Source organism: Herpailurus yagouaroundi, unplaced genomic scaffold (assembly GCF_014898765.1).
Source record: "Herpailurus yagouaroundi ecotype Mexico unplaced genomic scaffold, PumYag 355, whole genome shotgun sequence".
Lineage (NCBI taxonomy): Eukaryota > Metazoa > Chordata > Mammalia > Carnivora > Felidae > Herpailurus > Herpailurus yagouaroundi.
Window position 1 is genome coordinate 7,042,294 of NW_024412572.1, and position 14,337 is coordinate 7,056,630.

General features: G+C 35.9%; 1 protein-coding gene across 13 annotated transcripts in view; it reads left to right on the forward strand.

Moving 5' to 3' along the window:
• The window catches only part of ERC1 (ELKS/RAB6-interacting/CAST family member 1), a 520,536-nt gene that overhangs the window by 285,386 nt on the left and 220,813 nt on the right, over window positions 1-14,337 (forward strand). For all 13 annotated transcript variants that reach the window (XM_040462885.1, XM_040462876.1, XM_040462881.1 and 10 more), the window contains one exon: window positions 5,287-5,447. In XM_040462885.1, the coding sequence (XP_040318819.1) occupies window positions 5,287-5,447 (161 nt within the window). The remainder of the gene's footprint in view (window positions 1-5,286; window positions 5,448-14,337) is intronic.

A 14,337-nucleotide genomic window follows, 5' to 3' on the forward strand; every position in this document is an offset into this window, starting at 1 on the left:
CGGATGCTTAACCGACTGAGCCACCCAGGCGCCCCATTTTCTGATGCTATTTTAAATGGAATTGTTTTCTTAATTTCATTTTTGGAATGTTTGTTGCTTATGTATGGATAGACCATTGATTTTTGTGTATTGATCTTGTATTCTGCAACTTTTGTATACTTGTTGATTATAATTTTTTAGAGGATTTCTTAGCATTTTTCACTATATAAGATTATGTCATTTTCAACCAGAAAAAGTTTTGTCTTCCTTTCCAGCATGGGTACCTTTTAATTTTTTGTGTATTCTAATTTCCCTGGCTGTTACTTCTAGTACAATATTAAACAGAAATGGTGAGAAAGGACATTCTTTCTAGTCTTGTTCTTGGTGCTGGCCTTAGAGGGAAAGCATTACGTTTTTCATCATTAAAGAGTATATTATCTGTGGGTTTTTCATAAATGCCCTTTATCAGGCTAAGAAAGTGTTTGTTTTTTGGGGTTTTTTTGTTTTTGTTTTTTGTTTGTTTGTTTGTTTGTTTGTTTTGAGAGAGCGTGTGTAGAGGCAGAGGTGTTGGGAGGCAGAACAAGAGAGAAAATCTTAAGCAGGCTCCACACCTAGGAAGGAGCCGAATATGGGGCTTGATCTCACAACCATGAGACCATGACCTGAGCCAAAATCAGGAGTCGGATGCTTAACTGATTGAGTCATCCAAGCACCCAAAGAAAGGTTCTTTGTATTTTCTTGACTGTTTCTGTTATGAAAGGTTGTTAGAAATTGCCAAATGCTTTTTTTCTACATCTACTTAGATAATCATATGGTGTTTTTGTCCTATATTCTATTAATATGGTTTATTGCATTTATTTTTTATGTGTTAAACCAACCTTGCATTCTTAGGATAAATCTCAATTTTTAGATCTTACTGGGTTTGATTTTTTAGTATTTTAGTTTGATTTTAGTTTTTGAATACCTTCTGTATTCAGAAGGTATATTCTTATATAGTTTCCTTTCTTGTGATATATTTTTCTTGTTTTCTCATAAGGATTGTGTCATGATCCCTTTTTGCCATGGTTCCCATTTCTCTTGCTTTCTGGCCTAAATTGTGTAAAGTTCACCTTTTGTACATTTCATGCACAAATCTAGAATCAGCTGTATTTTTAAGAAGCCCTTTCAGTTTAGTGGGAAACTATAGCCTGGGTGCTGTGGTGTTCAAAGTTGTTGGCTCTCATTGCTTTTAATTCCTGAGTGGTGAATTATATAGGTGTATGTTGTCCTTTTGGTTCAGAAATACACACATAGAATAGGTCCCTTTTTTACATGAAAAAACATAATGTTGGATGAAATAAAGTCAGGACGTTCCATTTATACAGTGTTCATAAACTAATAGAATAAAGCAGTGATTTATTTTTAAATACATACGAAAGGCAAAAATAAAGAAATGGAAGAGATTAAGTAACAAATTAAGAATGGTAATGACCAGAGTGCCTGGGTGGCTCAGTTGGTTAAGCATCCAACTTCGGCTCAGGTCATGATCTTGTGGTTCGTGAGTTGGAGCCCACGTCGGGCTCTGTGCTGACAGCTCGGAGCCTGGAGCCTGCTTCGGATTCTGTGTCTCCCTCTCCCCCTTCCCCTCCCCTGCTCATGCTGTGTCTCTCGCTCTCTCTCAATAATAAATAAACGTTAAAAAAAAGAAAAGAATAGTAATGACCCATCATAGGGGACTTGGGGGATACAGTTGGATAATTGCACTTATAAAGCTAGTGAGTATAAAAGATATAGATATAAAGTATAAAGGATAGTGAGTATATAGATGGGTGTATTGCTCTTGGTTCTGGAATATATACATATTCCTTTTTTATATACATATAACATTTCACATTGCTTATTCATTAAATTTTAAGGTGTTTATGAACAATATGAAGCATTGTCAAATTATCTTTTCTACAGTTTGTAAGTAGTTTTCACATAATTTCAGATCTTTTGCCAGTAGGCTGAAAGTGCCTTACTATCGTGGCTGTAAAAGTCCTCCTACTGTTCAGAGTGCTGACTTAGTTGGATATCCAAATTGATAAAAATAATATTTGACCATGCAACTGTATTTATTCAGTTGCATATATATTGTACCTCTAAATGTGAAACATGTAATTTAATAAAAGATTTAGAAGAAAGAATCTTTCCATGATCTTGTGGTAGACAAAATTTTCTTATCCAGTATACAAAAAGCTCTGAACGTAAAAGAAATATAAATGAAAAAAATTAGTTAGCTAAACCCCATTAATATTAAAAACTAGTTTTTAAATTATTTTTAATTTAAAAAATTAAAATGTGGCTATACCTACCTTCCAGGTATTATGCTAAGTGAAATAAATTAGAGAAAGACAAATACTGTGTTACCTAACTTATATGTGAAATTTAAAACAAAACAAAATGAATTCTCACTCACAGAAAAAGACATGAGTCTTGTTACCAGAGGTAGGAGGTGGGATGAGTGTGATGTGGAAGAAGGTAGTCAAAAAGCATAAGCTTCCAGTTATAAGATAAAATAAGTAGTAGGGATGTAGTGTACAACATGATGACTATAGCTAATAGTGTTCTATGATAAATGTAGGAATGTTGTTAAGAGAGCAAATCCTAAGAGTTCTCATCAAAAGGAAGAAATCGGGGCACCTGGGTGGCTCAGTCGGTTAAGCATCTGACTATGGCTCATGTCATGATCTTGCAGTTCGTGGGTTCAAGCCCCGCGTGAGGCTCTGTGCTGATGTCTCAGAGCCTGGAGCATACTTCAGATTCTGTGTCTCCCTCCCTTACTTCCCCTCCCTTGCTTACACTCTGTTTCTCTCTCTCTCTCAAAAATAAATACACATTAAAAAATTTTCAAAAGAAGGAAATTAGTTTTTTTCATTCTTTTCTTTTTATTGTATTTATATGTGACGATACATGTTAGCTGACCCTATTGTAATCATTTCACATATAAATATGTAAATCAAACCATCATGCTGTGTGCCTTAATACTACACAGGGATTGATGTATGTCAATTATTTCTCAGTAAAACTGGAAAAAAGTTTTTTGTTTTTTTTTTTTTTAATCAAAAGTTCCTTCAGTAAATTTTGCTATTTTCACACAGTGGAATTCCTATCTCATAGACATAACACATGAGTGAAGAAAATCTGTACTTAAAATTACATTCTGTGTAATTCCATTTGTATAAACGAATAAGCAATACTAAGGTAGAATGCTAGAATAATGGCTACTCTTCATCTGGAAAGGGGATATGAGATGCGTTTCTGGGGAACTCTTCATATTCTGTTTATAAGTCTGTGTTCTGATTACACAGGTGTGTTCAACTTAGAGAAAATTCTTCAAGTTGGATTTTTCATTTATGGATTTTTCTGTATTTGTGTTGTATTTCAATAAAAAGCTTACCAAAAATTTTAGAGTATATATAAAGTGGACTTCCTTTTTGTATAGAAAAGGAGGAATAAGTTGTTTTTATATGCTTGCTTATGTATATACATAATATCTAAATTATATAAGGAACTGATACCATGCCTTGCTTGGAGAAGTGAAAGATGAGAGGGAGATTTTTTTGAGATTTAAGGTGAGTTCATCATAAATGGACACATACCACACTTTATTAGAGCTTCTATAAAGGGTGCTGTCCATTACTGATTTTCTGTTACAAGAACGTACCTTGGTATATCATTTCATTTCAGTTTTAAATAAGATTTTACATGAATTAAACTGATTAAAGTGGAATCATCCTTACTGGTAGTTTTCTAAAGGGTGGATAGTGGGGCGCCTGGGTGGCGCAGTCGGTTAAGCGTCCGACTTCAGCCAGGTCACGATCTCGCGGTCTGTGAGTTCGAGCCCCGCGTCAGGCTCTGGGCTGATGGCTCAGAGCCTGGAGCCTGTTTCCGATTCTGTGTCTTCCTCTCTCTCTGCCCCTCCCCCGTTCATGCTCTGTCTCTCTCTGTCCCAAAAATAAATAAACGTTGAAAAAAAAAAATTTTAAAGGGTGGATAGTGATTTATATTTACGTAAAGCTTGTAGATATGTGAATTCATATATATTCTTACAACAGTTATTTTCACAGCTATTAGCTGAGAATTAACTTGATCACTTCTGAAAATATGCACAAAGTAAGGTGATTCAGGTGCCAAAACACTAAATGTGTCTGTTTGCTATCACTGTTTAGCAGCTGTTACCAATCAACGTGGAAACTTTGGTTGGGTATAAGGCACTAACATCCTGGGGTCTGTTAACAACTCTGATTTGTTATATTGCAGTTTTGTCTCTACACTGTTCTCAGTTTTAGTATCACACAAGTTGGTTTTATGTAGGAGTCAGTGAATGGCAAATCCCCCACCTCTTCCTCTGAAAGGGCTTGTTGTCACCAAAATTATTTCTTGGCAAGCAGCAACCTGACATAAACTCTTGTGATTGGTGCAGTTGGCTGGTTGATTACCTGGTTCAGGTTGATTTTTGGTATTAACACATTTTTGCCAGCATATATTTTCCTTCCGAATTAAAATGAACATGTCTATTTAAGTAATTTTGATTTGGACACCACCCAGCTTGAGTGGAAAAATGGATGAAGTACATACTGTGTTCTCTTAGTTCCTTGTGTTTTAGAGTTCTGTCTTCTTTCCCTCAGGATTTTTTTCAAATCTTTTTAAAGCATTCGGTCTCCTCTGTCTTCTCTCTAGGTGGTTATGTATTTTTCTTTTTTTCTTCCTGCCTTCCTTGAGAAAACTCTACCTACCTGGCTTTAGAGCAAGAAACTGTCTGATTGAATTCTAGCTATTTCTTCAAAAAGAAATTTTTTTAAAGGTGTAAACAGAAAAATTTTTGGATGAATAAAAATGACTTATGTATGTTTATACTGAATGTTATTATAGTCAAGTTTATTTCTTAAAATCCTTATAGAAATATTTTCTGTGATTTTATTTCTCTATTTTTATCTGTGTTATACTGTTATTTTCATGAGTATTTGTGGACCACTTCCAAATCTTCAAAAGGGACTGACTGTGGCAGAGTGTGACTTCTTGAACTGATGCCTTATATGCAATTGTGTTTATCAAAAAGGAAATGAAGTTCTTTTTGGTGAACCTGAAAGGAATTACAGTGGAGGGAAACCAGAGATTTATTTCTTTATCTGGTATATTCTTGATATATTTGTTTGATCCAGAAAGAGTACGTAATTTTTGATGTGTGTGTGTGTAATTTGTAGACCCAGGAATTGCCCGTTACTTTGCTCCTCTGTCTTTAATTAATCAAAATGTTCAGTTTTTTTTTTTCCATACTTACCATAGGTGGAGGAGTTACTGATGGCTATGGAGAAAGTAAAGCAGGAACTGGAGTCCATGAAAGCAAAGCTGTCCTCTACCCAACAGTCTCTGGCAGAAAAGGAAACTCATTTGACCAATCTTCGGGCGGAGAGAAGAAAACACTTAGAGGAAGTTCTGGAGATGAAGTAAGTGTTTATAATCTTCCTTTTCAGGTATATGCATAGTACAAAACCTGTTTCTCATTACTTTCATCCTCTGGCCCTACTTATTACTCCTAACACATTTAGCTTAATTTTAATGTAAACTTGTATTTTTCCCTAGAACAAATTTGGAACAAATTCTGGTCAAAATAGAATTATTTTTGCCTCTTCGTTGAATTTTAAAGTCCTCGTGTGTGTGTGTGTGTGTGTGTGTGTGTGTGTGTGTGTGTGTGTGTAACCATATCCAGTTGCATCTCTGAAATTTCTAAAATTGTATGGAAAATTCAGCCATTATTTTTGAGTTTACTGAGGAACATGACTGTTGGTTCTGAGGTCATCTGATAGCTAGGGACTTTTTTAAAACATTTTTTATTATAACCACTTCTGAAAGTATGTAAAAGTAGAGAGAATAGTATAATGAGCCCGTATGTACTTATCCTCCATATTTAGGAGCCAATAGTTTGCCACATTCTCCAGTCAATTTTTACAAAGTCGTCAATTTTAACAGAACTTTGCTGTACATCATTTTCCTACTAGTCTCCTGAGATAATCTGTAGTGAAGCATGTGCATGTCTGCTGGTACACAATAGATGCTTCTTTTCCTTCATTGTGAACTTTGGAGCTCTGGTTTCTTTCTCTTTAAAACAAATATGTCTCTTTTGAGAGTTCAGGAGTACTTTCTCCTTTATTATTCCGAACCTTCACCTCTGCGTCATCATCCTGCTCCCAGGTTTTATGAAAAATTTATCCTGGGATAGCTCGGTTACCTTCTTTACCTCAACAGCTACCTGTATTTTTGTTGTCTTCCCTTCTATTTCGGAAGAGATATTCTCTCTCCTTCAGCAGCTTCTGGCAGCTGTCTGGGCAGCTTCTGGTCTCTGTCACAGATTTTAAGCCCAGGTCCATCCACAGCTCTGCAGCCTTCCTTTGTTAATTTTCTCTCATATAATCTGTGCTCACTTTCTATTAGTTTCTTCTTCTCTCCATAAATACTGGGTCTCTTTGACCTACGATAAACAAACTTCTGCTTTAGGCTAATATCCAAATTATAGACTAGAAGAGGACCTTACCATTATACTTTAGTGTGAATTTTCCACGGCACATGTGATATTCTGATAGCAACATAAGAGTCAAGGAAGAAATTCTTGTGGTGTCACCTGCATTTATGGATTTTTAGACCACAGTGCAAGGTTAAGAGATTCTAACCTTTTAGAAAAGCATTACAGGTGACCTGCTCTTGGAAGTGATGCATACTTGAAGCCAGAAATAAATCGACATGCTTGGGAGAATGGAGAGAGAGGTTAGGGTTCTGAGTATCATCAGGAGAATAAAAGTTTGTGAATATGCTTCTTAGGGAGCAGTTAGTGAAGGAAATATAAGACAAGTTTTTTGTCACTGGTGGTTAAAATTCAAAACCTGATATTTTGGAGATGGAGTAATAGAGGTAACTTTTGGTGATAAAGCATACAATCATTTGAGTTTAAGAGATCTGGGACCCATTACTGAAAACATGGTAGGAGTTGAGAAGCAAATTAAATCAGAGCCCAAAGTAATTAAGGAAATGGACGAATGATGGATATAATGTTGTGGAAAACCAACTATCACATGTGATCTTCCAAAGCAGAAACAGCCCTCACTAAAGTAACAGTGTGTAAGTTTTGTTTTGTTGTCTTCATGTACTTGACTTCACCTGTCAGATCTTTCCTACTAAGTACAAATCTGTATATAGCAAAATAGTGATGTATTTGTATAGAAATTTTCCTTTATTATTAGGACCTTGCAAAGACATGAAAGAAGTTGTAAAAGAATGTTTGACTTCAAGCTATGAAAAGGAAGTTGTAATTTTTTTTTTCTTTTTTGGTACCACAGTGCTACACTCTGTTTTGAACTTCACTTTCCAAAGCAGGTCAGAGATTACATTTCTGAAAAATACTGTGATTAGCAAAACTATTTTTGGTGATGTCAAGCACTCACATAATAAGACAGGGATAAAAGATTAAAGTATGTAGAGAAATTTGTAAGTAGTATTGAAATTTAATACACATTAAATGAAAGTTCTAGAAATAAAGTGCTAAAACCTGGCTCTGATAGATGACCTCTCTTTTTTTTTTAATGTTTATTTATTTTTAGAGACAGAGAGCACGCGCGTGAGCAGGCGAGGGGCAGAGAGAGAGTCTGAAGCAGGCTCCAGACTCTGAGCTGTCAGCACAGAGCCCGATGCAGAGCTTGAACTCATGAACCGTGAGATCATGACCTGAGCTAAAGTTGGACCCTCAACCACCTGAGCCACCTAGGCACCCTTATATGACCTATCTTTTTTTTTTTTAATTTTTTTTTAACGTTTATTTATTTTTGAGACAGAGAGAGACAGAGCATGAATGGGGGAGGGTCAGAGAGAGGGAGACACAGACTCTGAAACAGGCTCCAGGCTTTGAGCTGTTGGCACAGAGCCCGATGCGGGGCTCGAACTCACGGACCACGAGATCATGACCTGAGCCGAAGTTGGCCGCTTAACCGACTGAGCCACCCAGGTGCCCCATGACCTATCTTTTAAATCACCTTCTTCCATTGCTCAGAATATATTCTGTGGTATCATGATGTTCTTAGTCAGTTTTTTCATAAGTTTTGTGTCATGCGGATTTGCCTACATAAAGTTCTAAAAGTAGTCCTTGCTTTAATTTGCACTTAAATTTCCCCTTGTTGTCTTTTAGTTTCATATGTTAGTAAAATTGTTGTTTAGTACCTTCTCTCAGCACATTAGACCTAATCCTCTATCCAAATATTGTGAAGAGAGTGGAGGTTTTATTAGCAGATCCTCTCTGTTTGCACTGCCCTGTAAGCCAACCCACATGGCACTACCAAGTCTGTGAAGCAGCAGGTATTTTATTCTTTCCCCTAGAACAGTGAATTGAATTCCCTATTTTTTTTTTTTTAATGTAAATTTCCAGGGGCACCTGGGTGGCTCAGTCGGTTAAGCGGCTGACTTCGCTTGGGTCATGATCTCACAGTTCGTGAGTTTTAAGCCCTGCATAGGACTCCGCTGTCAGCATGGGGCCTGCTTCAGATCTTCTGTCCCCCTCTCTCTCTGCCCGTCCCCTGCTTGTTCTTTTTCTTCCCCGCCCCCCTCAATAAATAAATTTTAAAAATGTAGATTTCCAAAGTATGGCATACTTATAAATGATTCATAAAACCTCAGTTGAAAACTACAACCTAAGTATAATTATACACAAAACACTATGGTTGACATATAGTGGGTTCTAATGCAGTGAGCTTTTGATTCGTTTTCACTATGTAGCTAACCAAGACAATAGCCTTTCTTCTGCTATATTCTGGACTCCTTTTCTTCATATGTTGAGCAAGTTCTGCTAATCTGTCCTCATTTGAGCTTATCTCAGTTTCTACAACTTTGCTCAGAATTTACTTCATTCTTTTGTCAATTTGTAAGATGTTTACTACGTCCAACTAGTTCTACATGATATCTGCCTCTAATTACTTGTGGCAACTAGGAAGAACATACTTCCTGGAATAAAAGAGCCTGAATCAGAACTTATTAGCTCTATGACTTCAGCAAGTTCTTTAACCTCTTGGTGCCTCAATCTGCTCATTTTTAAAATGGCAAGTAATGGGGCACCTGGGTGGCTCAGTCAGTTAAGTGTCCAACTTCGGCTTAGGCCATGATCTCACTGTTTGTGCATTCGAGCTCCACATCGGGCTTTGTGCTGACAGCTCAGAGCCTGGAGCCTGCTTCAGATTCTGTGTCTCCCTCTCTCTCTGCCCCTCCCCCACTTGCACTCTCTCTCTCAAAAATGAACATTAAAAAAAATGGCAAAAATAATTGCTTCTGCTTCATAGAATTTTCATGACAATAAAATAAGAAATTAAAAAGGAAAAAGGCAATAACCTTACCTGTGGATATTGACAGTGACAACCAGATTCTTCACTCTAATCATGGCAGGAACCACCATATTTTAAATGTTTACAGTGTTTAATTATTGATCATTGAATACATGAAAAGAATTGTTCACTATAACCAGAGAACTTGAAATGCAGAAGAAATATGAGAGGAATGCGATGTACAAGAGACTGAAACATGCATATGTGTGACTTCAAACCTAGAGTAAGAAAAGTCTCCCCTGAGGAGAAGGCAGCCAGCCTGTATATATAAAAAAAATACAGAAAATTTGTTAGCAAAGCGCTAGAATAGTCTAGTTTTTTGCAATAATCCTGACCACATCAGACCAAATGGAATGACCTAATCGTTCTTTTCCAACCCTAGCATTTATGATTGTAATTTTTGAGCATCTGTTGCAAACAAATGGTGGCCATGAGTTTTGGGAGACATATGAAACTGTTCACTTGGTAGCATGCCAATGAGTCAGTAGAAACATTTGAGTTGGTTAGCCAGCTTTGAAAGGAGCATTTTTATTGGCAGATCCCATGTTGGTTCTTCTTTTACTTATGCTGTGGTTTTGTTAGCCATTATTTTTTATTTTTTATTATTTTTTTCTTTTAAAATTTTTTTTCAACATTTATTTATTTTTGGGACAGAGAGAGACAGAGCATGAACGGGGGAGGGGCAGAGAGAGAGGGAGACACAGAATCGGAAACAGGCTCCAGGCTCTGAGCCATCAGCCCAGAGCCTGACGCGGGGCTCGAACTCACGGACCGCGAGATCGTGACCTGGCTGAAGTCGGACACTTAACCGACTGCGCCACCCAGGCGCCCCTAGCCATTATTTTTTTATTCTGCTTTTATATTAGTCTCTTTCCCTAAGAAATGAAGGATGAATTGGAGAAGGGAAAAAATAATAAAATAACAATGCTTATAACCATAATAAATGTTAGGTATCAATTCAAGTCATGAGTTTGAGTAGTAAGATCTAGATATGTTTCATCCTCTGCTGCCTCACACTCACACTCCTGCTGCTGTCTCACCTTATGTCAGTACTATGAATAAAAAGACTAATTTTTCATTTTTAATAAAAATTTTTATTAAACTATGAATATGACTACCCTGAGAACAGGTTTATTTAGGGAAGTGGTGGAAAACCTCTTTAGTTTCTTTGAGAATCCAGAGTTGTTTGATAAGTAGCATTCCATTAGTAAAGTTGGCAGAGAAATTCAAACTTCTGGGGCTAAATTATATACTCTTGAGATGCCTTTTGGCTAAAGAAAGATCTGACTTCCCACAAATAAAATAAATTTTTGCATGTACCTAGAAGGAGTCCAATAATATAATCTAAGTTCTGACATTTAAAGAATCTTTGCCTTTTAAGTGAGAAAAATAGAATATGTTTAGAATTTAAGCTATAGAAAATGGTTACTCAAAAGAGTCCAGGCTTTTTTGTCTAATACTTTGGGGCTAGTATAGGTTAGGTGTTAATCTGTTATACCTTGAATAATTAAAATTAGTTTGTGTTATAAATTATTTTTGTATTACTAATTATTTTTATTCTGATACCCTGTAGTATTTCATTTTTAAATTTATTGTAAAGTTGCTGACATTAAAAAAAAAATCCCATTTGGAAATTGATGACAGTCTTCCAAATTAACCACAAAATTGGGGAGTTACACAAATTATATCCCAGGAACAATTATACCCTAGTAACCAATTGAAGTGCATTCTAAGTTACATAAGAATATGTGTACTTTTTGCAAAGCCACATTTATCTATGGTTCCATCAGATGCCTATCTTGGAAGCAGTAGACCTATGATAAAAGACTTATGGTGAAGTTGGAAGCATTTTTCACAGCGGCCTAAAATACAGAAGTTTAAATATTCTTTACGAAATCACATAAATATAAAAATGTCCTATACTTGAATTGAAAAAGGAAACAAAGTATGTTGTATAGCATAACCATCAACAACACTGGTGGGACCCATCCTTGTTGAAATGATAAAGCAGGATGTGTGTCTATAATCAACTATCCCTTGGGACTTTGGGTTTTCCTCTCTAGTCTTGATTAACTCCTTAATTTTGCCCCCTTTTTTTCAGCCCTGATCTCCAGCTCACTTATATACCCACCTTATGGAATGATCTTAACTGTTACTGGCGTCTTTCCTCATCAGACTGATAGTTTACTTGGGGCTCTAAGTTGTTATAGAACAGTGGAAGAAATGGCTTTAATGGATGTAGTAATTATTAGAATTTTTTACCTCTTTCTGCTCCTAAACTTTGATCATGACGCTCATCTTCTCACAAAACGGCATGTGTATTACAAATGTTTTTCTCAAATCTTTTTATTTTCTTGTGACCTGAATTGGAATCAGTTACAAATAACCCCAAATATCCCATGCCTTTCTCCTCCCTTAAAGCCTTAATCCACTTTTTTGCCATTTAGAGTCAGGTGTAACTTTTTTTTTTTTAATGTTTATTTATTTACTTTTGAGAGAGGGTGCGAGCACAAGTGGAGGAGGAACAGAGAGAGAGACATAGAGAGAGAGAGACACAGAATGTGAAGCAGGCTCCAGACTCCGAGCTGTCAGCGCAGACCTCAGACCCATGAACGGTGAGATCATAACCTGAGCCGAAGTCAGACGCTCAACCGACTGAGACACCCAGATGCCCCCAGATGTAACTTCTAAACAGAGGAAACCATATTCTTAAAAAAAAATCATGCTTCTTAATCATCTTTTTCATGTGAAAAGCCTCAAATGACTGGAATAATCTCTAAGTAGCAAGTAAAGCATTGAGCTTTACAGATAAAGGCTCCCAAAGTACCTCTCTTTTTCAGCTTTTACAGTGCTTTCTCTGCCCCATGAATATATATGGTTTGTATGTAAGAATGTCCCTCTCTCCGGCCCTCCCTTCTCTCTCTCTCAAAAAAAAATTGGAGATCAAAAGAAATGGAGCTTCTTTTAAAGTAGTGAGAAAAAATTATTAGCCTAGAATTCTATGGCCAAATAAAAAGACTCTTAAAAAACTAGGATTAAATATAGACATTTTCATATAAACAAACATGAAAAGTCTTCATTTCTAGAAGACACACTCTTCTATAAGAAGTTATGAATGGATGTTCTAGCTGAGAGGAAATGAAACCAGATGGGAACATGAATCGGTAGGAAAGAATAAAGAACACCAAACCTGGTAAATTAGTTGAGATTTATAGAAACTTTTTTTTTTTTATCATTCTTTAAAAGACAACTGACTATTTAAAGCAAAAGTAACAGCATTATTTGGTAGAGTTTATAATGTATATAAAAGGGAATATGACCATAATAGCACAAGAGGTTGGGGAGAAACTTTATATTTTAAGGTTGTTACCTTTGTGAAATAGAAAGTAGGAAGTATCAGTTGTGAAGATTTATAATTTCTGATCTTAATGGACTGTGGTAAGTTAAGGATGCATATTGTTAGCTGTAAAGCAACTTCAAAAAGTTAACCACAAAAACAGAAATAAAAAAAACAACAACAACCTTCCCTGAAAATTCAGTAGAGGAAATAGAACATAATACTAAAATTATTTCATTTACTCAGAAAAAAAAGGGCAAGAAAGGAACAACAGAGCAACAAAGAATAGAAGGGATAAATGTATGATAGATAGAAATTCAGTGTATCAATACTTATGTCAAAGTGAAATGGGCTAAAACATTAAGGATTGAGATTATCAGAATGAATTTAAAAAAAGAAGCAATGTTGTCTGTAAGACATATACTGTTATAAACACAGATCTTGAAATTAAAGAATGGAAAAAGATGGTCCTTGTAAACAGTAATCCAAAAGAAACCTGGTATGGCTATATTAATATCAGATGAAGGAGACTTCCAAAGAGTCTTCCTGAATTAGAGGAAGATTTATCATAATGATAAAGGAGACAATTCATTAGAAAGACACAGCGGTTCTTTACATAATGTATATACGTAATAACAGAGCTTCACAATTCATGAAGGGCAAACTGAAAGAACTAATGTGAAAAACAGACAAATCCATAGCCCTTAGTCATCACTGGAGATTATAACCCCTCTTTCTCAGAAATTGATAGAGTAAGCGAATAAAAAAATAAGCAGTAGGGGCACCTGGGTGGCTCAGTTGGTTGGGTGACCAACTTTGGCTCAGGTCACGATTTCGCAGTTTGTGAGTTTGAGCCCCGCATCAGGCTCTGTGCTGATTCCTGGGAGCCTGGAGTCTGCTTCAGATTCTACCTCTCTCTACCCCTCCCCTGTCATGCTCTGTGTCTCTCTGTCTCTCAATAATAAATAAATGTTTAAAAAAAAAAAAGTAGGCAGTAAAAATACAGATTATTTGAGGCTATCAACTTGACTTATTTAATATTTATAGAATAGTACACCCAACAACTGAAGGACATATATGTTTTCTGAATATGTATGGAATGTTCACCAAGGTAGACCATATGCTGGACCATAAAAATAAATTTAATAAATTTCAGAAGACTAAATATGTCAGAATTGTTCTCTGACCACAATGGAATTAAGTTAGAGATTAATAAGATATCTGGGAAGGCTCTCAAATGTTTGGAAATTAAATAATACAGTTCTAAATACCATTGGCTCAGAGAAATCATAAGGATTATGAGAAATCATTTTGAACTTAATGAAAATATAAATGTTAAATTTTGTGTTATATAGTTGTACTAGTACTTAAGTGGGAAACTTCCACTTTTGAATGCCTGTATCAGAAAAGAAGTACAAATTCAGTTATCTGAGTTTCTACACTACAGTATTATAAAAAGAAAGACCAAAGTGTAAACAAAAGTAAATAGAAAGGAGGAAATAATAAAGATAAGAGCAAAAATCAAGGAAATAGAAAACAGCACAGAAAATTCACAAAATCAACCATGGTTTGTCAGAGAATTAATAAATTGATAGGCCCCTAGCAAGACTCATCCAAGGAAGAAGGAAGACACAAGAATTAACC